This window comes from Tursiops truncatus, chromosome 21, assembly GCF_011762595.2.
Source record: "Tursiops truncatus isolate mTurTru1 chromosome 21, mTurTru1.mat.Y, whole genome shotgun sequence".
NCBI classification, from domain to species: domain Eukaryota; kingdom Metazoa; phylum Chordata; class Mammalia; order Artiodactyla; family Delphinidae; genus Tursiops; species Tursiops truncatus.
The window spans coordinates 6694435-6716137 of record NC_047054.1 but is presented as its reverse complement, the minus strand read 5'-3'; the positions used below and the strand labels follow the sequence as shown (position 1 = coordinate 6716137).

Here is a 21703-nt window from a genome sequence, read left to right as displayed (position 1 = left end):
CTAGAACACTAAGATGACCTGGGCTCCTGCTTCCTTTCCTTGCTCTGGCACCGTTTCTCCATGAAACTGGTTCCCTTGAGTGGAAAATGGATTGCATAAAAACAAGACGGGGCACTCTCGGTGTCTTGGTCTGCTCAGGCTGCTGTAATGGAATTCCACAGACTGGATGGTTTATAAACAACACTTCTGGAGGCTGAAGTCCAAGATCAAGGCCCAGCCTTGGGTCCTCATACAACAGAAAGGACGAGGCAGCTCTCAGGGGTCCCTTTAATAAGAGCATTAATCCCACTCATGAGGGCTTCACCCTCAGAAACTAATCACCTCCCAAAGGCCCCACCTCCTAACACCATCACCTTGGGGTTAGGATTCCAACATAGGAACTTGGGGGGCACAGACATTCCGTCCACAACAGTGTGCTCCTTGATATTAGGGCTTCATTGCCTCTAGTCCCCCATACGTTCAGGGCCAGGAGATGGGTAGACGCGTAGACCCCTGGGAGTTTCAGTGTTAGATGTTAAGTTTGTTAGATAAAGATCTTAATAAGTGAAGTGATATATGTGTATTTTTTAAACAGATTGGGTATTGATGCATAGCTCAAATATACATTTTCTCTATGCTTGTTTTTTGTACTATAAACATTCATCTTTATCCAACATATGAGTATTCAAAACTGATACTGACACTTTACTGATCAGTTCTATTATTGCATTGTTCGAGAACATTTAGAGAGGTATTACCTTTTTTAGAAAAATACTCTGAATATTAAAAGTCTCTATAATTCTCTGGAAAAAAAGATATAAGGAAGGGACAATTAAGTTACAAATAGATTCACATAAGAACGTTAAAAGATTTCTGCCCCGACGTCCTGCAGTGAACCCAGCTTCAGAGCGTAGACTTTATCATCAAATTAAAAAGGGGGGGAGGGATATCAACAATATGAAGGACACATCTAGTGAGCTGCTTATTTTAAAAAGCTGAGATCTCGGGCTTCCCTGGTGGCGCAGTGGTTGAGAGTCTGCCTGCCGATGCAGGGGACACGGGTTCGTGCGCCGGTCCGGGAAATTACCACATGCCGTGGAGCGGCTGGGCCCATGAGCCATGGCCGCTGAGCCTGCGCGTCCGGAGCCTGTGCTCCGCGACGGGAGAGGCCACAACAGTGAGAGGCCCAAAGCTGGGATCTCTTGTATCCATGGATTGAGTCTTTCTGAAGACACTTAAATGATGTAGCTGCCAGGGATCTAGATAATAGAATATCCTCAGGATGTGATTTGAAGACTTTCTAGAATTTGTTTTGTTCTATTTGATTTGCTCATTTTTACTTTTCTCTATAGTCAAAATTTATGCAAACATGTTATTCTGGCAGTGCCCGTGTATCTAGATGGGCTTATATTAGTAGTGAACGAAATCAGTAATTTTGGCAAATGTGTGGATTATCTCTTCACTTCTTTTTTTAGGAGAAGCATGTCTGCTGTTTACTTATGAAATGGTACCTAAAGCCAAAATATTTCAAAGAATGTTTTATTTTTAAAGTTTCTTTTTTATCACTAATAAAACAAGTACGTTTGTTTAATTTGACCTCCCTTTGATCTTATTAAAACAGAATCAACTAGGTTATTTCCCAAATATTCATCTTCAACACCCCCCCCCCGCCACTCACCACTTTAGAACTTCCAGAAAATGCTTTTGCTAAAATTAAGTACAGCGTTTCATATTTGTGAGTTGTTCCTCACTGGTTAGTGGATTATTTCACATGATTACCTCTCAGTGTTTGCTTTGATTACCTTTTGTTACTGCATAGCTGTATTTGGACAAGTGTTTTCCTTTTAAGGGACAGGGTGCTATGTTTTCTTTTTTCACGAACAAACAACAATGTTAAAAACAAAAAAGGGTTGTTTTTCTTCTTTGTAATGGACATTCTATAATAGAAACCCTGAAATGCTTAGCCGTGCTTAACTGTGAGTAGATGTGAGCAGAGTAAGAGTGGGAAGGTTACATTTTATATTAATATACTGCAAATGATAAGATAAAGGTTTCCACTTTTCTTGAGGTCGTCCATATAATACAGTTTCATTGTATTTTTTTCATTGGTGAGGTCTTCATGCTTATAACCAAAATGTTAAGATACATGCATTATGCTTCTGTTTCTTCTCATGTCTGATGGATGCAACTAAACCCATGGATAACCCATGAATACAAGTAAACTTCCTGGACATCCAAGCCATGTCCCGCTAGTGGCAGTGCTGGAAGACATCAGAGGTTGCACCTTGAATTGTCTGGTGGTTTTGTTAACTTACCATCATAAGCTATAGCAGATGATGAAAGAGTTCTTATGTCGTCTCAAAAATAAGGAGAAAATCGGTGGTACCTCCCACAAGACATATAAACTGAGGGGTATCATCTCCACCGTCCTATTAAGAACTAGGAAAAGTCTTCCCTCTGTGAACTCATACCATTTCCAAGTGATTTGTCTTATTCTGAATGTTGGTCTCCCAAGTGACATCTGGTGCATCCGTACAGACTACTCTCAGATTCCCAAAGGAGCCATTTTCTGTCACATCCATTTCCTTGCGTACTTATCCTCCTGTCTAGGCCATCCTGTCCTACCCTACCTGCCGAACTCCTTCTCCCCCTCCAAGCCTTAGCGTGGTCACATTTTCCTTCAGGATTTCCTGACCACTTTCCCCCTTCAGGCAGACAGTTTTCTTCCCTTTGTACTCTCAACTATACGTATATCTGATGATACCTGTAATTTGACTGGATTATAATCTATATCAAAAAGCTTGTCACCCTCGTAAGGGCGGGAATCATTGTTCTTTGTATCTCTGGTGTCTGGTTTTGTGCTTGATAGATTATTCTGGCTTATTTAGTATTTATTGACTAAATGAATATTTGGTATCTGACTATATTCCTTCTTAAGGATAGGATCATTCTGTTTCCATTAATTATTCAAGGATTTCCTCATGTTTTCATGGGTTTATATTCAAAACTGACCAAAGAGGACAAACTTGACATTTCAAATTAAAACACTTCAGTAGAAGAGCTAATGAGACAATTGCGTCTTGGGTATTCACAGCCTTTCTCAAAACTCTGTTCCCAGGCAGTTAAAACGAAAGTGTAGCAGTTGTGAGAGACAAAATGCACCGGAAATTAGGGAGCTGGTTGTATTCAGACTGCCATTCTTTAATGGGGAACACTCAAGGGAAGGAGAGGGCTGGGGTCTCACAGAGCTGGGTGAACAAGGGCGTCGCTAGGGGTCTTTGGGAACAAAGACAAGAATGAAGATGGTCTCATCTGAGTCGGTGGAGGAAGAGAGGTGGTGCAGGTCGTGGAGAGCAGAGTGGTCCTTTGGGGTTAGCCTTTTCAGACACGAGGGTGGTGTGTTTCTAGCCAGCACTATTTCCCAGAAGCTCAGGGCTCGGGTTCCACGTTCTCAGTCCCAGAGCAAAGGATGTGGTTCCTCAGCAAAGAACTTGGAAGTGATCGTAAACCTTCTGAGTGAGGCAAAGCTGGGTCTCATGGTCTCCAGGGGATTCCTGCTGGTGTTGGTTCCCTCTGTTGATGGCAAATGTTGGTTGCTTTAGGGTCCTGGATAGCAGACGTTGTAAAAGAGGGATTCCTAAAGTAAAAAGGAGCAAAACAAATTGATGTAGAAGGTTGTATTATAGTGAAGACTCAGGAGCTGAGCCCCGAGGGGCCTGCTCTAGGGGGTCTCAGGGTTGCTGGAGGAACATCTGTTGGTTTTGCAGGACAGCTTGTCAAGTGTCCTGAGGGTCTCGAGCGAGGCTGCCCACAGGCATGGTTACCTCTCGTACAAAAGCATGTGCCGGACCATCCTGTGGCCTGTCCAGAGAGGACCCTGCCCACCTGAGGTCATGTTGCTGGGCTGCAGTGCCCAGGGCTCCTTCAGGTCCTGGGGAGAAGTGCCAGCTGCAGGTTAACTGGAGTCCAGGTGGGGGGTCTGGGCAGACTGGTGCCAGCTCCTGCTGGTGCCAAGACATTAGTTGAAGGGCCTGTAGCGAGATAGTGAAGGAAACCCGGAGAACTGGCTGTTTGGGCAGGGGAACAGGATCTGGGCCAGTATGCAGATAGGGCCAGAGGAAGAGGAAGTCAAGTAAATCTCTACCAGACGAAACAGAGTTTTCACCTGCGTCAGGTCCCTGCAGTCTACACAGAGGTACAGAATAACTCAGCGAACACGGCTAGAATCTGAAGTCCTGGAATGGGGTGCTGTAAACAGCACAGAGTTTCCCATAGAAACAACATTTTTTCCTATAGTCCCTCCCCCAATAATCAAAGAAAGATTATTTATGATCACAGAATAAGGCTGGTCTCGTTAGCTGTGTTTACATAGGTGCAGCAAGAATGGTAACTTACCGTCTAGGCCTTAGGTTTGATTTGCAGGATGTTTTCCTAAGGAATCTTAGGTTGTAGCATTTAAAAGCCTCCTGGGGCAGGGAAGCCAAGCCAAGGGCTGCTTGTCAGATTTCACCTGCAGTGCCTGTAAATTTGGGTGAATTGCTTTCTTCTGAGGTCCCCACTGTGGCCTGTCCTTCTTGGGCCTGCTGCAAAGTTACTCCCTTACTCTGAGATCCCGGTAAGCCAGGGACCAGGCTCGTCATAAATAAGCTACAAGGATATATTGTACAGCACAGGGAATATTGCCAATGTTTTATAATAACTTTAAGTGGAGTATAATCTATAAAAATTTTGAATCACTGTTTTGTAACCTGAAACTAATATAATATTGTAGATCAACTATATCCCAATTTAAAAAAAAATAAGGAAATCAAAAAAAATTTTTTTAAAGAATACTTTTTTTTAGCACTGTTTAAAATACTGAGAGTTCAATTTCCTTAACATTTGAGAACTTTAGGAATATTCAGTTTATAGGCAACTTATTTCTAAGTCAAGAGCTTCTTTAAGAGATTTTATAATCTCAATTGGTAACATCTCAGGATGCTTTTCTCAGGATGAGGGAGAATGGCCTTTCTGAATTACAGGCACGTGCGCGCGCACACACACACACAGAGCATGTAATTTCAATTTTAAAATTTCACTCATAGCTCAAAATTTCTCTCATGGCATAAACACAGAAATACAAAATTCAGTCCAGATATCTCCTTCCTCGTGGCATGAAATTCTTAATAGTTTTGAGCTGAAGGTAGAAAAATAAACAGAAAAAACTAAGAAGGCAGATTCTCTGTCATCTATCAGGCAACAAAGACAAGATCTCTGTGAACCATCAACCAGTTTATGGTGATCAGACCATGAAACCAAAAGAAGCTGGCACCAGAGTGAACACTCAGAAAGAATAAAAATCAAATTCTTACCACGGTATCAGTGGACAAGAATCTGGACTTCAGGACAGGATCTGGACTTAACACTGGGACCCTGGGTAAACACTCAGGAAAGGTGCACAAGGACACCTTCAGCCCTGGTTACCTGGGTGGGGAGATGGGACCAGTCCCTTCCAAGTCACAGCACCAGAGCCATGAAAATGGGAATGCACAAGACAATGAAGATCATTCTATTCAGACTCATGTAATAGGGAGCATGTTCACTAATGAAGAACATTGCAAAGAAAAGGCAGGGGGCCTGGGGCTCTACAGAGACAGGTAAACCAGGGGGTCATCAGCAAGTCTCATGGGAATCATGGGGAGGATGGAGGAGGGCTTTTCTGAGTCACTGAGGAAGAGTGTTGGTGGGTCCTGTCTCGGAGTAAGGAGAGTGCAGTGTGGTCCTTTCAATTATGCTTTTCTAAGAACATAACAGGGTGGGAAGAGCTCTTTACCAGTGTTCTAGGTTCTGGGGCACAGGGATCAGATAAAGTTCAAGTTTGTTATGGAGAATCAACTTTGAATAGACTGGGAATGCATCTTATAGGACAGGTAGATCCAGATCTCAGTCTTAAAGAACTATTTAATTTTTCAACACTGAATATGGTTGGTTCTAATAAATGTTAGCTGGTCTTTCTTGGTCTTTTCCAGTAATTTTAAATAAGATATACTTTTATTAGATTTGTATGCTATGAATATCACCTTACATACAGATTTCATGGCCGGGGTGGAGGAGGGTCAGGTTATCATCATTAACAGAGAAAAAAGTGGCTGAACTTTCTCCCCATTTTTATCACCTTCATTGAAATGTGACATGTAGCAAAGGTTACATAGATAAAGGACTAACTTAAGAAGTGGCTTGGGATTTCCCTGGTGGCACAACGGTTAAGAATCCGCCTGCCAATGCAGGGGACATGGGTCCGGGAAGATCCCACATGCCGTGGATCAACTAAGCCCGTGCGCCACAACTACTGAGCCTGCGCTCTAGAGCCCACGAGCCATAACTACTGAAGCCTGTGCGCCTAGAGCCTGTGCTCTGCAACAAGAGAAGCCACCTCAATGAGAAGCCCACGCACCGCAACGAAGACCCAATGCAGCCAAAAATAAATAAATAAAATAAATAAATTTGTTTTTTAAAAAACGAAATGGCTTGTATTCTCATGATATTACACACTGTGAAGGTTATAATTGCAAAACTGCTAGGATTAATATTTGCTCTCAACACAATTATTAATCACGTAGCACCCTAGGGGTAATTCATTGTCTCGTTTCTTAGATGAGACATGTGAGGTAAGGAAAGGCCAAGCGGCCTGTCAAATACGAAATTGCTAACAAGTGAGCTGCAAAAAGTTGTCCTGAATTACAGTCTTATTCTGGGTCTACTAGCATCTGATTGTATTTCTTATGCTTCATATATTCTTTTCGTATAATTGACTGTTATAAGGTATTTTCCAGTAGTGATAGCATTCTAAGAGGAGGAAAAATACCTTGACTTTTGTGTATAGAAATTTTATTCCACTCAACAGAGCATGCTGAATGCTTGCTACACTTCAAGTACTATAAGGGATAATGTGATACTTGACCTTTTGAGTTGTTTTTGCAATAGTTGTCATATGCCTTGCCAGTTAACAAAATATTCACCTGAATAATAGTTTAAACTTTTTTCTTATAAAAATTTTCAAACAGAAATAAAGGGATAGATTGTACACTTGTTATCGAACCAAACTTGGGTCCACTCACCCACCATGTAGCAAAGCCAATTTACTGACGCTAGGCTGTGGTGAGGGAAAGTCCAGCACCTGTTGCAGGGCCCAGCAAAGAGAACATGCTCGGAGGACCCGAGCTCCCCGATGGCTTTCAGAGAAGGGCTTTTAAAGGCAGCATTTGGGAGGAGGGCTGCAGGATGCATGGCCTTCTTTTGATTGGTTGGTGGTGAGGTAACAGGGTGGTAGTTTAGGAGTCTTAATCACCAGCCTTCTGGTTCCAGCCAGTCTGGGGTCTAAGTGCTTGTGCTCAGCATGTGGTCACCATCCTCCACCTGGGTGGAGGTGGGAGGGGTCTTAGTTCTTGCAGAACAGCTCAAAGATACGTTTCAGATTATTATGTGTATCCCTCGAGGAGGAACTAGGACCCAGTTTTATTGTTTCTTGACTGATTTAACTTTGTTTCTGCATTCCCTCACTTCTGTAATGAATAACTGCTGGAGTCTGCTCTTCGGAGCTCAGGGAAGGCCTAGGAGACTAAAGCCTTTTTCTACAAACAGGAAACAGGGGACACACAGAGGGGATTTTGTATGCAGGAGGGCCCTGCAGGGTCCTGCTCAGTTTCCGTTGTTTCCACTGATAGAGAATAATTTAGCTATTAATGAAACGAAACAAACAAAAAACTATTAGAGAGGACAATTAAAATAGAAAAACAGAGAGTCAGCAATGTTCTGTTGCCACTGAATTCACCTCTGGAGCCAGTGAAAGGTGTGCCTGGATGTAAGCTGCCCATGGAGTGTCCTTCACTGGTGATGACGTTTATCGACCTCTTCAGATAAATCTGCTGGGCGTCTCAGTGGGAGACCTTCAAGACCGTTAAAAGATAAGTTTTTCTAAAGACACATCCTAACTCTCTTAATAACAAAGTGAATGCATTACTTAACTCATTAATTAGTGATGGAACCAGAAAGCTGTTTTGTCCTGTTCAGAGGAGAATCCACAGAGCAGACGCATTGATGGACCACAGGAGTTCTGAAATAGCCTTGTTAACACATCCAGAGCTGGCTTTTTTCCCCAAAAGTCAGTTAAACTTCCTTGGGACAGACTTTGCATTTCTATAGATAAGAATTATTTGCATTACTTTCAGTTTTCTACAATAAACAGAGTTGTAAAGTAGCTCAAAAACAACGAAAGGCATAAACCCCATAGAATCGGGTGACCCTGAAGGGTAAGTGTGACAAACAGTGCAGTTTTCCACTGAAGACACCCAACAATCTTTTGTTCCATTTAAAAGTATTTCTCATTTTTTTCCTCCAGCCTTGCTTCTACAACCAACTCTCTTTCTTTTTTTTTTCTTTCTTTCTCTTTTTTTTTTCTGACCGTGCCACTAGGCTTGTGGGATTCCAGTTCCCCAACCAGGGATCAAACCCGGGCCCTTGGCAGTGAGTGTGTGGAGTCCCAACCACTAGACTGCCAGGGAATTCCCAACTCTTTCTTATATTGACTTTATCATATATCTATCCATTTCTCCATCAACCATCTTATTTTATTGTTCATTTCTAATATCAGTCAGTACATGTCATTTTTTAAGGAGCTTCCTTGATTAATCAAGAGAATTATACTGGATATACTTTCCAGTTTCTAATTTATAAGATCAGATAAGGGGCTTCCCTGGTGGCATAGTGGTTAAGAATCCGCCTGCCAATGCAGGGGACATGGGCTTGAGCCCTGGTCCGGGAAGATCCCACATGCCACAGAGCAACTAAGTCTGTGCGTCACAACTACTGAGCCTGCACTCTAGGGCCCGTGAGACACAACTACTGAGCCCGTGTGCCACAACTACTGAAGCCTGCGTGCCTAGAGCCCGTGCTCCGCGAGAAGAGAAGCCACCGCGATGAGAAGCCGACGCGCCGCAACGAAGAGTAGCCCCCGCTCGTCACAACTAGAGAAAGCCCACGTGCTGTGCAGCACCAAAGACCCAACGCAGCCAAAAATAAGTAAATAAAATAAATAAATTAAAAAAATAAGATCAGATAAGCAGATACATTTACTCTTGTAAAGGGCCTTGTACTCAGAGTGAGATGTGACGCCATTGGAGTGAAATGATCTAATTTAAGTCTAAATAGTACGACTCTGGCTTCTATGCTGAGTATTGAAATTGGAGGCTCAGGATTTTGGCAAGGAGATGATCTAAGGGGCTTTGACAGTAACATCACTTCATCCGTGTGAGACATGGGATGTTAGGGGTGGAGGTGATGAGAAGGGGTCAGACTTTGGATACATGTGGAAGGTTGAGTTGATAGGATGTGTCAATGGATTGTACACGAAATTAATAAACAGAAACCCCATGACGCCCTGCAATGATAGCAGAGCCCAGCAGGAAGAAGAGGGACTCCTTTTCTTTCCTGGCAGGGACTCAGCCAGGGACAAGCCATGGACTCTGTTGAGATAGCCCTCCCAATTCCGCTTTCCCTCTATAAAAGCCATTCTCCCTTGTTTGCCCCGAGGGGACTTGCACGTGACCCGCTGTGGTTGCCCACGTGGAATTGCAATTTTCTGCTGATCCTGAGTAAACCCCTCTTTCTGGAGAAATATCTGGCAGCCTTCTTGTTTCAGGTCACAGTTGGATGTGTGGGGCATGAGAAAAAATTAGAGAGTCAAAAATGATGAAAATGCTTTTGACCTGAGCAAGTACAGAATTGCCATTAACAAATGAAGCTGTGGAAGAAGTAGGTTTGGGAGAGAAGATCAGTAGTTTAGTTGTTTTCTTTTATCATGGTAAAATATATGTAAGAAAAATTTGCCATTTTAACCATGTTCAAGTGTTCAGTTTTGTGGCAGTATTCAGTGTTGTACAACTATCGCTGCTATTTCCAAAACAGTTTCCTCAATCCAAACTAAAACTCTGTACTCATTAAGCAGTAACTCCGGGTTCCCACCCCACCCCCAGACCCTGGTCGCTTCTGATCTACTTCCTGTCTCCATGAACTTACTTATTCTAGATATTTTAGAAGTAGAATTACACAATATTTGTCCTTTTATGTCTGGCTTTTTTCTCTTAGGCGTAATGTTTTCAAGCGTCATCCATGTTGTATATATCAGAACTTCATTCGTTTTTATGGCTGAGTAATATTTCATTGTATGTATGTGCCAAATTTAGTTTATCCATTTACCTCTTGATGGACACTTGGGTTGTTTTCACCTTTTAGCTCCTGTGAGTAATGCTCTTGTGAAAATTCACATACAAGTATATGAGTCCTTGTTTTCAATTCTTTTTGATGTATTCCAGGAGTAAATTTGCTGGTCGTATCGTAATTCTGTGTTTAACTTTTTGAGGAAGCACCAAATGTTTTCTACAGTGGCTGCATCATTTTATATTCCAGCCTGCAGCTTATGAGGCTTCCAGCTTCACACCATCATCAACACTTGTTGTTTTGGGAGGCTTTCTTTTTTGGTTGTTGTTTTTGTTGTTGGAACCATCCTGGTAGCTAGAAAGTGGTATCCCATTAGGTTTAGGTTTGAATTTCCCTAATGACTACTGGTTTTCATGTGCTGTGGCCCATTTGCTTATCTTCTTTGGAGAAATGTCTATTCAAGTTAAATTTGTATATAGTGTAAGGCAAAGATCCAGTTTTATTCTTTTGTATGTGGATATCTAGTTCTCTCAGCATCATTTGTCAAAGAGACTATTCTTTATCCATTAATAGTCTTGGCAACCTTGTAAAAAATCAGTTGACCATGGATGTGAGGGTTTATTTCCAGAGTTTCAATTCTGTTTTCATTTCTATCCTTATGACAGTACCATACACTTTGAATACTGTAGTTTTGTCGTAAGTTTTGTTTGTATGGATTGATTTATTTTTATTTATTTTTGGCTGCGTTGGGTCTTCGTTGCTGCGTGCAGGCTCTCTCTATTTGCGGCGAGTGGGGGCTACTCTTCGTTGCGGTATGTGGGCTTCTTATTGCGGTGGCTCCTCTTGTTGCGGAGCACGGGCTGTAGGCGTGTGGGCTCAGTAGTTGTGGCTCGTGGGCTCTAGAGCGCAGGCTCAGTGGTTGTGGCACACAGGCTTAGTTGCTCTGCGGCATGTGGGATCTTTCCCCACCAGGGCTGGAACTCGCGTCCCCTGCACTGGCAGGAGGATTCTTAAGCACTGTGCCACCAGGGAAGTCCCTGTAAGTAAGTTTTGAAATTAGAAAGTGTGAGACCTCCATCTTTGTGGTTCCCTTTCAAGATTGTTTTGACTACTTGGGTTTCCTTGGAATTCCATGTGAATTTTAGGATGGATTTTTCCATTTCTACAAAAATTACCATTGGAATTTTTATAGAGATTATATTGAATCTGCTTTGGCAAGTATTGTCATCTAAATAATATTAAGTCTTCCAATTCATGAACACAGGCTGTCTTTCCATTTATTTAGGTCATCTTTAATTTTTTCAGCAATTTTCAAAAAAATTTTCAGTGTACAAGGCTTGCATCTTCTTTATTAAATTATTCCTAAGTATTTTATTCTTTTTGATGCTATACAAATGGAATTGGTTTCTTAGTTTCCTTTTCAGATTTGTCATGACTAATTATAGAAATACAACTAAGTTTTGTGCCTTTTTTTTGTTTCCTGCAACTTTCCTAAATTCATTCGTTCTAACAGTTTTGCTGGATTCTTTAGAGTCTTCTGCATGTAAGATCTTCTCATCTGTGACCAGAGGTAGTTTTATTTCTTCCTTTCCCATTTGCATGGCTTTTCTTTCTTTTTCTTGCTTGATTGCCTGACTAGAGCAGTGGCTTGGGTTTGGACACGTCCCATTTGAGATCCTTATTGGCCCTCCTGACAGAGGAGTCAGATAGACAGTAGAGTCTTTTTGAGTCAGGGCACCAAGGAGTAGCTCTGAGCTGGAGATGTGGAACTGGGACTGCTCGGCGTGTTGCTGCTGTATAAAGCCCAGAGGTTGTGTGAGAGGCCACGTGGGGAGTGAGTGTAGGTAAAGAAGAGAAGCAGCCTGAGGCTCAGGCACGGAGACGAAGCCTAGTGATGCCCAAGTCAGGAGAACTTCCTCTTCCCATTCCCCTTCATCCCTTCGCTCTAGAAATGAGTGTTCCCCACGGATGAAACCTTACAGGTGTCCTTGGATGGTTCCCCAGAAGAAAGTAAGTGCCCTGGAATGGCCTCCTTCTGGGTTTTACTTGGATGTGGCCACACCACTGGGCCTGTGTAGTCATTGTTCCAGGGTGACACTGAAGCCAGACTCGTACTCAGTGATGAGACTCCTCCGTGAAGGTTTTGTCTCCAGACTCAACCCAGGGAGCTGTGCTCATGTTCCGCTCGGCCCCGAAACAGAGGAGCGCGGACACAGGATGATCCAGAGGGTTACCTAGGGATAGGGCAGCGTCATCCATTGTTGGGTGGCTCGTGTGCCACTTGTGAGAGGGCTTCCTCTGAGTATCTTTTTCATTCGTCTTACCTCTTCCTCCACGCTCCCTCAATACACCCATGGGGCTCACAGGCCCTTCAGTCCCACGTGTCCCCAGGTCCTCTGGGTCTCTTTGGTTCCTCTTCATTCATGCACAGGACCATTCAGGGCACCGACGCGTGTGCCGTGGTGGGTTCGTGGTTATACCAAGCAGCTGGATGCATTCGAAGTACATCGTATGAGCTGAAAGAGCGTATGAATAATGTGTATTCACATTTGTTTTTTAAATAAACAACATTTGGCTTAATATATACCAAATTATTGATATTAAATGATTGTCATTTCTGGCTGGTGGAACTAGGGGGGAATTTATATATCTAATTACATATTTTTAAAGCATTTAATTCTTTGCCATCAGCATGCATTTCTTATATAAGTAAAAAGTACGTTTAAACTTTTATTTTTAAAAATTTACATTTCCAGTTAATAGGAGATGCCAGCACATAAATAAGCAGTCCCATTATCTGTGCTTTTGTGTGGAAGGAGTTAAAGAATTTCCTTGACTCAGGTACACACATTACTGTGTACCTATGTCCAAGACAAGAAAATGGTTGCCTAGAAGCCTCAGGAAAAATGGTTTCTAAGCCTGCAAGAAAAGTGCCTTTCTTACCCTCTCCTTCCTTGGAAGTTTATTCACAGTTGGGCACTTTTGGAGGTCTGCTAGCCAACTGGTAGAACGAACTTCAGGAGGGAAACTTTTTTTCTCTTCCACCTCACATCCTGGATTATTTTGGGTTGGTTTGGGGATAGTGTCTGAGTTTCTATCTCTTGGGCTATTTTTTTTCCAGGAATATAAAGTTTTTTTCTTTTGATATATGCTTAAATGTTTACTTTTAAGTGATGTAACTTTTCAGAAAACATATTAAAGTTTATTTCTGTGGGAAAAATATTTTTTATATTTTTGACTGTTTTTTGTTCCTTCTCTTTTGACATCTCTAGCCAACAAGAACATTAGTCATGACAAGCATGCCATCTGAGTAAGTACTCATTGTTTTGATAACTTTCTACTCAATATAAAATTTTAGAGTTTTTGTTCATATACTGTGCTGCTGTGCTCTTGGGCAGCTCATACCTCTGTGCTGTATTGCTGTTACTCTATATAATTAGTATTGGAGTTAGAAGATCACTGGAAATAAAAGAGTTAAATGACTGTGAACAGTTCAGCCCTGAAGACCTCTTGAGTGGTTTGGACAGCATTTAGAGGCGTTATAGTATTTGCTGTTCCTCTTGTTGTCTCGTACCTATTGGCTCTGCCTGTCCACCATCCCCACCCCATGAAGGCCCCGTAAGTGGAGCCTCACTGGTGGAAGCATTTCCCTTAAAGGTCTTAAAGAAACGCTTTGGTGGTAAGCTTCCTGCCGCTGCGTTAAAGCAGCTGTGTGCACATCTTGTGGGAGCGTTCACAGCTTGCTGGCGTGCTCTTATCACCATCCTTAAACTTTTAGCACGATATAGCACATCCAACAAAAATACAGTGCCATATTCTTTGCAACAGATTTTTGAATTCTCGTTCAAATGGGAAAACTGTGTTTTTTATATCTATCTGAGGTTTTAGGGCTTTAAGACATTTATCAAAACATTGGGGCATCTCAGTGAAAAACAGGCTGCAAAAAGAGTGCACGCTTCCAACACTTTCTGTAGTGGGATCCCTTTCCACCTGTGGCATGAAGTTAAAAGGGCTGGTTGTTCAAACCACATTATCTGGTGAAAAAGGAGCACACTCACAATTTCTGTTAATGTCTTGTGAAATATATTGGTCATCCTAACTAGTCCAGTACAGAAATGAATATTGAATACAGGTCTAGCTTTTTTTTTTTTTTTTTTTTTTTTTTTCGGTACGCGGGCCTCTCACTGCTGTGGCCCCTCCCGTTGCGGAGCACAGGCTCAGTGGCCATGGCTCACGGGCCCAGCCGCTCCGTGGCATGTGGGATCTTCCCGGACCGGGGCATGAACCCCGGTGTCCCCTGCATCGGCAGGCAGACTCTCAACCACTGCGCCACCAGGGAAGCCCTGGGTCTAGCATTTTTAAAAGTCTATATTTTTGCCCCAAATTAAAAACAGTGATAACTAGTTATTTTCCCAGTTGAAGGTTTGAAAATCAAACTCTTCATTTAGGCCATCTCCTCTTTTTTATTCTTTCTTGCCCCACATATACTTCTTGTCTGAAGGTAAGAACAAGACCTAGACACGTTCTGAGGCCATATTGATTAGCCGTGTCTTGAAAAGATCCTTGTTATTGATTAGCACATCTGCAAACAGCCAGCAGCTCCCAGACTTGGAATGAGAAAATCATAGATGTGCAGCAACGAGCGAGGTTTCTGAAGAGCATCTGGGTTAGAGGTTTTCACTTCTTTTTGTTTTTTTCTTTGCCTTTTGTCCCCCCAGTTTAATATTTTCCACAACCCCAATAAGCACAGATCCTCTGGTTGAAGTGGTGATGGGACCCAGCCTTGACCCATCCATCTTCTGTACCCTGGGGATCCCTGAGAACTTCTCACCAGAGTAGAGGTCAAGCCTTTCATTTCACAAGTGGAGAAACGGGTCCTTGTGATTGGCAAACCCAAGTTCGTTGGTGTTAAAAATAAGAAATGCCGGGGGATGGGGGATTGTCAGAGACGGTCTGCACAAGCATGGACAAACCTGCCTCCTTCCCTTTGGAGGATAATTTTTGGAGAAGAGAGAAGTTTATTTCTTAACTCGCTGTGCACGTCATAGTGTGGCTCAGAAAGCCTACATATTGTTTGTGTTTCATCGGGGATTTCCAAAACTTGCCTGGAGACCGAGGGAAAGGAAAAGTAGAGGGTTGTTTGGGAAGGAAGTTAGAGAGGAAGAATATTTAAAGAGAAAAAAAGCGTTCTTAAGGCATTAGTGGAATGAAAGACCAGAAGATAAACACGGGTGAGCTTTGTGAAATTTGCCCTGAGATTTGATCCGATGACTTAATAAAAAGGACCCCTTTTTCCCCCTCTTAGTAGAAAAGCGATGTGTTTGACTCTCGGCAAATGTTATATTTTCGAAATAAAATGAGTGGGAAGCTTGGTCCTGACCATGCACAAATTGGTTCAAACGGGACACAGAAGTAAATAATTGCTGTGGTGTCTGGGCAGGTGTCAGGAGGTCTGGTGTGGGATACTGGCCTGCCCCACCCCGGGCACTTGGGGAAACCCCTGGTAGCCTTGGGGCCACCGTTTTCTCAGCCATTAGAATAGGTGGTTGGAGTTGAGATCTGAAATTTTTTATTTCCCCACATTTCAAGTCATCGACGGCAAAGAAATTGACATGAGCACCATAGCCGACATCAATGTAGAATTCTTCCGGTTTTTTACATTTTAATTCATTGCCATCACCTCGATGTTTCTGCTCAGGAAGCACATCCATTGCGTTGGTTTTTCTTCCTATTTGGCAGAAAGCAGAACGTGGTCAACCAGGTTGTGGATAAACTGAAGGGCTTCTCCTTGGCCGGGGAGGCGTGTGGCTGCCCCACGCACGTGCTCGCCAGGAAGCCCCGCCGCACCCAGAACGTGCTGCGGGGCATCGCAAGCGGCTGCTGGATTCTCTCCTTCGAACGGGTAAGCCGCTGCGTCAGCGAAGTACGCTTTTGGGTTAGTGTCCTGAAACAGGGCGTCCCATGGCTTTGGTCAGGCCGAGTGGTGGCCCTGCATCTGTGTTATCACGCCTTCTGTCCTCCTGCTCCGGCCCCTCTGGCTCTCCTCACCTCCAGCCACTGCTGGTCCCCAGGAGGACGGGCAGGTAGCCTTCCAGATATAGACCTGGCAGCCACGGGCAGAAATAAGATAGGGCAGACTTGGCCTGAAAACGCCCAGTGCGTGTTCTCACAGTCAAATGCACTTTCTTCCGTTTTTGACCAAGAAATAATGTGACCTATGTTAATGATGGTTTAAAAAGCCAAAAGAATTCAATGATTGTTTTCACAGATGGATTTACTTAGGGTGAAACATGTTCATTTAATCCTGTTTGGGTATGTTTTATCTTATGCATATCTGTCTTTAACATTACTTGCCCTTATTTCTCTGCATTAAATGTAGGGTTTTGGGGTTTTGGTTTTTTTTTTTTTTTTTTTTTTTTTTTGGTACGTGGGCCTCTCACCGCTGCAGCCTCTCCCGTTGCGGAGCACAGGCTCCGGACGCGCAGGCTCAGCGGCCATGGCTCACGGGGCCCAGCCGCTCCACGGCATGTGGGATCTTCCCGGACCGGGGCACGAACCCGTGTCCCCTGCATCGGCAGGCAGACTCTCAACCACTGCGCCACCAGGGAAGCCCTGTGGGGGGTTGGGGGGGTAATCATTGTTTTCATTATTCTTGAAATTGAAATTGTTTGTTACTCTTTCTGTTTCTACTTTGATACCCAACCTGTGGTCACTCCAAAGCGTTGCTGTCTGAGGGTAGCATCATTTGTTACTTGTGTTTCCATTTTGCATCTGCTAAGTACCCACCCTCCCTTCTTCTTCCCCTAAGCATGGTGTTATATTAATACTGTGTTAATTTAAACTGGTAGAATTATAATACACAAACAAACTGTAGATATATTTTCAAGAACAGCGGTGGTCTTTTTCCCTTATCATGATTTAACCCTGCATCGGTCAGTACAAGAGGTTTAGGACATTAGTGCTTAGAGTCATGAAGTGGAGAAGGCTGCAGTTCCCCCCAGAAGTCCTATTTGCATTGGCGGCAATTGGGAATTACCTTACCTAATTGAGTCTGAGTACCGATCCACATTTATTTGTATGAACTGTCATTAATAACTCCAGCTTCCGTGAATAAGTATCCTGTTTGCTTTCTCTCCAGTTCACAGTGTCTCTGTCTGTTTATCAGTCACCTCTTCCTTCCCTGGTGTCTCAGAGGGAGAGATGTTCTTTATATTTTATGAGGCCAGGCAGCTGTACTTGATTCTGTGCCCAGCCTGTTCTCCTGGAATGTAGAGCCAGCAGGGAGGTCAGACATGAGGGCCAGCGTTTACTGCTGCCAGGCGTGGAGGCCGCTGCCTGGGTGCCCCCTGTGTTCCTGCTCCGTGTCCTGCCAATGTTCTCCCACTAATCACACATAGAAATGGAGCCAGGTGCACATTTAACTTCTGGTAACCATATGTGGAATTAACCACTCTCTGTGGGATTAACCACTATCTGTGAGCAAAGCAGGAAGTAAAACATGTTATTTGATAAAATTCCAGTGCTCAGACAAGACTCCCCGCCTGGGCCTTCCTGCACTGAGGGAGGAGCCTTGCCCACATGACGTAAGTGAATGGATTAAGTGCAATAAGGCAAGAAAACGAAATAAAAGGCATTTAGGTTAGAGGGGAAGAGGTGAGACTACCTCTGTTCTTAGACAGTATGATTGCTTATGTAGACAGTTGCAAGAAATCTATACCAAAAAGCTCTCAGAACTAATAAGTGAGTTCAGCAAATTGTCAGGAAACAAGGATACAGTAATACAAGGTCAACAATGAGGTATTTATGTACAAATCTAACATCAAAAGATGTGCAGGATCTGTGTGCTGGAAACAACAAAACACTGATTTCAAACAACAGAGAGACATACCGTGCGCATGGATTGGAAGACTCGGTATGGTTAAAATGCCATTCCTCCCCAAAATGATTTGCAGTTTTAACACATTCCCACTCACACTCACAGGAGAATTCTTTGATGATATAGACAAGCTGACTCTAAGATGTGTATATGGAGAAAAAGGAACAGAGTAGATGAAACAGTTTTGAAAGAGAAGGACAGAGCTGGAGGCATATGCCCCCTGCCCCTGGCTTCCAGGGACAGGAGCTGCCTCCCCTCATCTGGAAGGTGGCGGAGCTGGGAGTGGTGACCCCTTCTGGAAGGGGACCCTGTCCCCTTGGAGAGCCTTCAGCCAGCCTGACCAGCCAGAGAGGAGAGTTGCAGACTAGAGAGCCCAGCTGAACGGGGTTGGGGAGAGGCTCTGACTAGCAGGGTTGGCTGGTCTTTGTGTGGAACACAGGAAACCCCATCCACCCCTCTACCCAGGTGTCCCCCCACCCTTGTTCCTTGTGCCCATCCTTTCCTAGTGGCCTCTCCAGGCGACACCCTAAAGTAAGCTCCTCTTCAGGGAGAAGGTCACACGGAGGCTCCCATCTGAGCAGTCATCCCCCGCTCTTGTCTTTCCCGGTATTTATTTCCTCAGCCTGGCCCAGACTCTGGATTCAGGGATACTCACCTCTGCATGGAACCCTCAGACCCGCCCGCATCTCCACTTCTCCACCCGAGGTGGGGAGTCACAGAGCTGGGCCTGCCCGAGGGAATCAGAGCCTCCTGTGCAGACTCAGAGCCCGGGCACTCCTCCGGCTGCAGTGGGAACAAAGCAGCTTTCGCAGAAGCTGCTGCCCTCCCCACTTCTGACCTTGGCCCGGGGAGCTGGGGAGGGGCTGGTGGCAGCGCAGCCTCTGCATTGACCTCCCAGCAGGCAAAGGTGGTCCCGGGCTCCCCACACACACACCCCAGTGCAGGTCGCAGGCCCCGTGGCGTTCCGGCGGCCCCTGCTCTTTCTTCCCTCACTTTACTTTGCAGAACAGTGTGTGAGACTCAGCTCAGGCCTGTGCAGGCAGGAAATTCTCCCTTCCGTCATCCAGGAGAGGTGGGCTGTGGGACGTGACCCCCTCTGGGGCATCAGGCGGTGTAAACCTGCCACCCCCAGCTCCTGACCCAGTCTCACTCCTGCGCTCTGGTGTGCTTGGGCCTTGGCCCAGGCTCCCGGCCTGAGATGGTGACTAAGTTCAGGGGCTGCAGGAAGCTGTTTGCTCTGTTTGGGGGCAGCAGGTGTGTAGGGAGCCGGGTCCTAGTCTCCATTTATGAGAAACAGAGAGATTTAGGGGCCCTCAGGTCACTGAACCCACGCTTCTGCAGGCTAAGCTGGATGTGTGTGGGACTGCGGTCCAGGGGGTGGGCGGTCTGAGTCCACTCGCAGGCTGCAAAGGTCGCTCTGTCCCTGGACCTCGCTCTGTCCTTTCTCCCCCTCCTGGCTTCACTGGCCGCAGGGTCTCCCTGCAGCTCTGCCATCCTCACCCGTCCTGGGGCAGAAATGAGGAGTAGCAGCCTGGGGGCACAGCGGCAAGCGGAAGGCCTGGGAAGGACCAGGCCCGGAGAGCACAGGCCCGCCTGGGCATCCTGCAGAGGGACCCACAGAGACCAGGAGCGCCCCAGGAGGAGGGTGACAGCCACTGCCATCCAGGGCAAGCATCCAGCCATCTACTCGCCTCTCCGATTGTCTCCAGTCTTCCCACTCGGCCCAGAGATGGGGCCACGTGAAGGTGTCCTTGGCTTCATCCTGCTTCCACTTCCCCACCCTGGGATTTTTATACACACAGCCTCAAGGAACAGGAGCCGGCGGTGAGAGGACCTACCTGCCGACTCATAACCGACGTCCAGACGGATAGAACCATGGGGAGAAATGTGTGCTTCATTAGTAACTAACGAAAGGAGAGCACTTTTCCCGCAGCAAACGGCAACAGGAAAATAAGACGCAGTTATCGGCAAAGTAATACTAAAATAACACCCCGCACATTGCATATGGGGTACCAGGTGGTCCAGGCTTCCTGATGTCAGTTTGGAGATAGTGGCAAACATCCTAAAAGTTTCCATGGCCTTTGACTTCATAATTCTACATTCGGTCATTTATCTTAACAAGATCATTAAAGATTTACTTATAGTATGTTCATCCCAGCATTGCAATAGAGGAAAAAAGGAAAGCGACTGTCTGATTGGAGGTTCGTTTCTTTTCTGCTGTAATGAAAATTTTCAATAGGGAATTGCTGAAGTAAATTATTGTGTATCCATCTAGATGGCGGAGTACTGCACAGCCCTTAAAAGTCACGTAGAAGAACATTTGACTAGAAAGAAAAATGCTCTTTGAACATTAAAAAAGGTTATAAAAGTAGTGAGTATTATGTAATCTCAATTTTGGTTTTTTCTTTTAATATAGGTGTGTACTTGCATACATAAAACGATAAAAAGACTGAGGATATATTCCAAAATGTTAATAATAATGGTTATCTGTGGATGGTGGAGTAAAGTAATTGTAATTCTTCTCTTTGGTTTTCCTGTAAGTTCCAAATTTTCTATATTACTTGTGTATGGCTTTCGAATAATAAATAAAATTTAAAAGAAAACAAAAAAGTAGTTGGAGGTATAACACTACCTGATCTTAAGGTATCCTTTGACACTTCAGTAATCAAGACGATGTGGTCTCAGCAAAAGGACAGACATAATGGAACAGACGGAGAGTCCAGAAATACACCCAGGCAAACGGCCACTGGTTTTGATGAACATGCAAAGGCCATTCAGTGGAGAAGGGACAGTCTTTTCAACAAATGGCGCTGGAGCAACTGGACATCTATATACAAAAAAATTAACCTATAACCTTATGCTCTGCACAGAACTTACGTCAAACTGGATCACAGACTAAAATGTAAAATGATCAAACTCTTAGAAGTAAACCATAGGATAAAAATCTTCATGACCTTGGTTTACACGAAAAGTCCTTAGATACAACACCAAAAGCATGATGTGTAAGAGAAAAGATTAATGTTATACTTCATCAAAATTAAAAATTGTTACTCTGTGAAGAATATTATGAAAGGACCAGGAGAAAATACTCGCAAATCTCATCTGACAAAGCACTTACATCCAGAATATATAAGCTCTCACAACTCAAAAATAAGAACACAAACTACCCAGACAAAGGGTGGTTCTGTTTAGGGACTCCTATATATTTCCACAGCACCCTGGGCCTCCAGGTGTTGGGCTGTTGGCGTTCCCAGACGGGTCCTGTAAGGTCGGCACTGCAGACCCCGACTTAGAGCCCCCAGACGTTATACCAGGACAGAATCCCTAAGCAGGAATGGTGTCTTTGAGGAATAGCAAGAAGGTCGGATTGGGGCACACCGAGAGAAAAAGTAGCAGAAGATGAGGTGGGACCGCCAGATCGTGACGGGAACGGTGGTAAAGTGCTTGTGTCCTATTCCTTGTATCGTGATAAGACATGGGAAGGTTTCTATCCTGGGAGTGACGTGATCTGACTTGTGTTTCTCAGCGGACGTGGCTGCTGTGTGGAGAGCTCCCTGCAGGGGAGCAGGATGGCATCAGGGAACCCGCTGGCAGCTGCTGCGGTCAGTATTCCAGTGGGAGAGACTGCAGCTCGGAGTGGGTGGCAGGAGGGGT

The 21703-nt window shown here is 44.5% G+C and overlaps 1 protein-coding gene across 1 annotated transcript in view; it reads left to right on the top strand.

The window, feature by feature from the left end:
* The window catches only part of MCPH1 (microcephalin 1), a 229828-nt gene that overhangs the window by 59920 nt on the left and 148205 nt on the right, over positions 1-21703 (top strand). Inside the window, 2 exon segments of the mRNA XM_073798651.1 lie at positions 13446-13483; positions 15913-16075. Of these exon segments, the coding sequence (XP_073654752.1) occupies positions 13446-13483; positions 15913-16075 (201 nt within the window).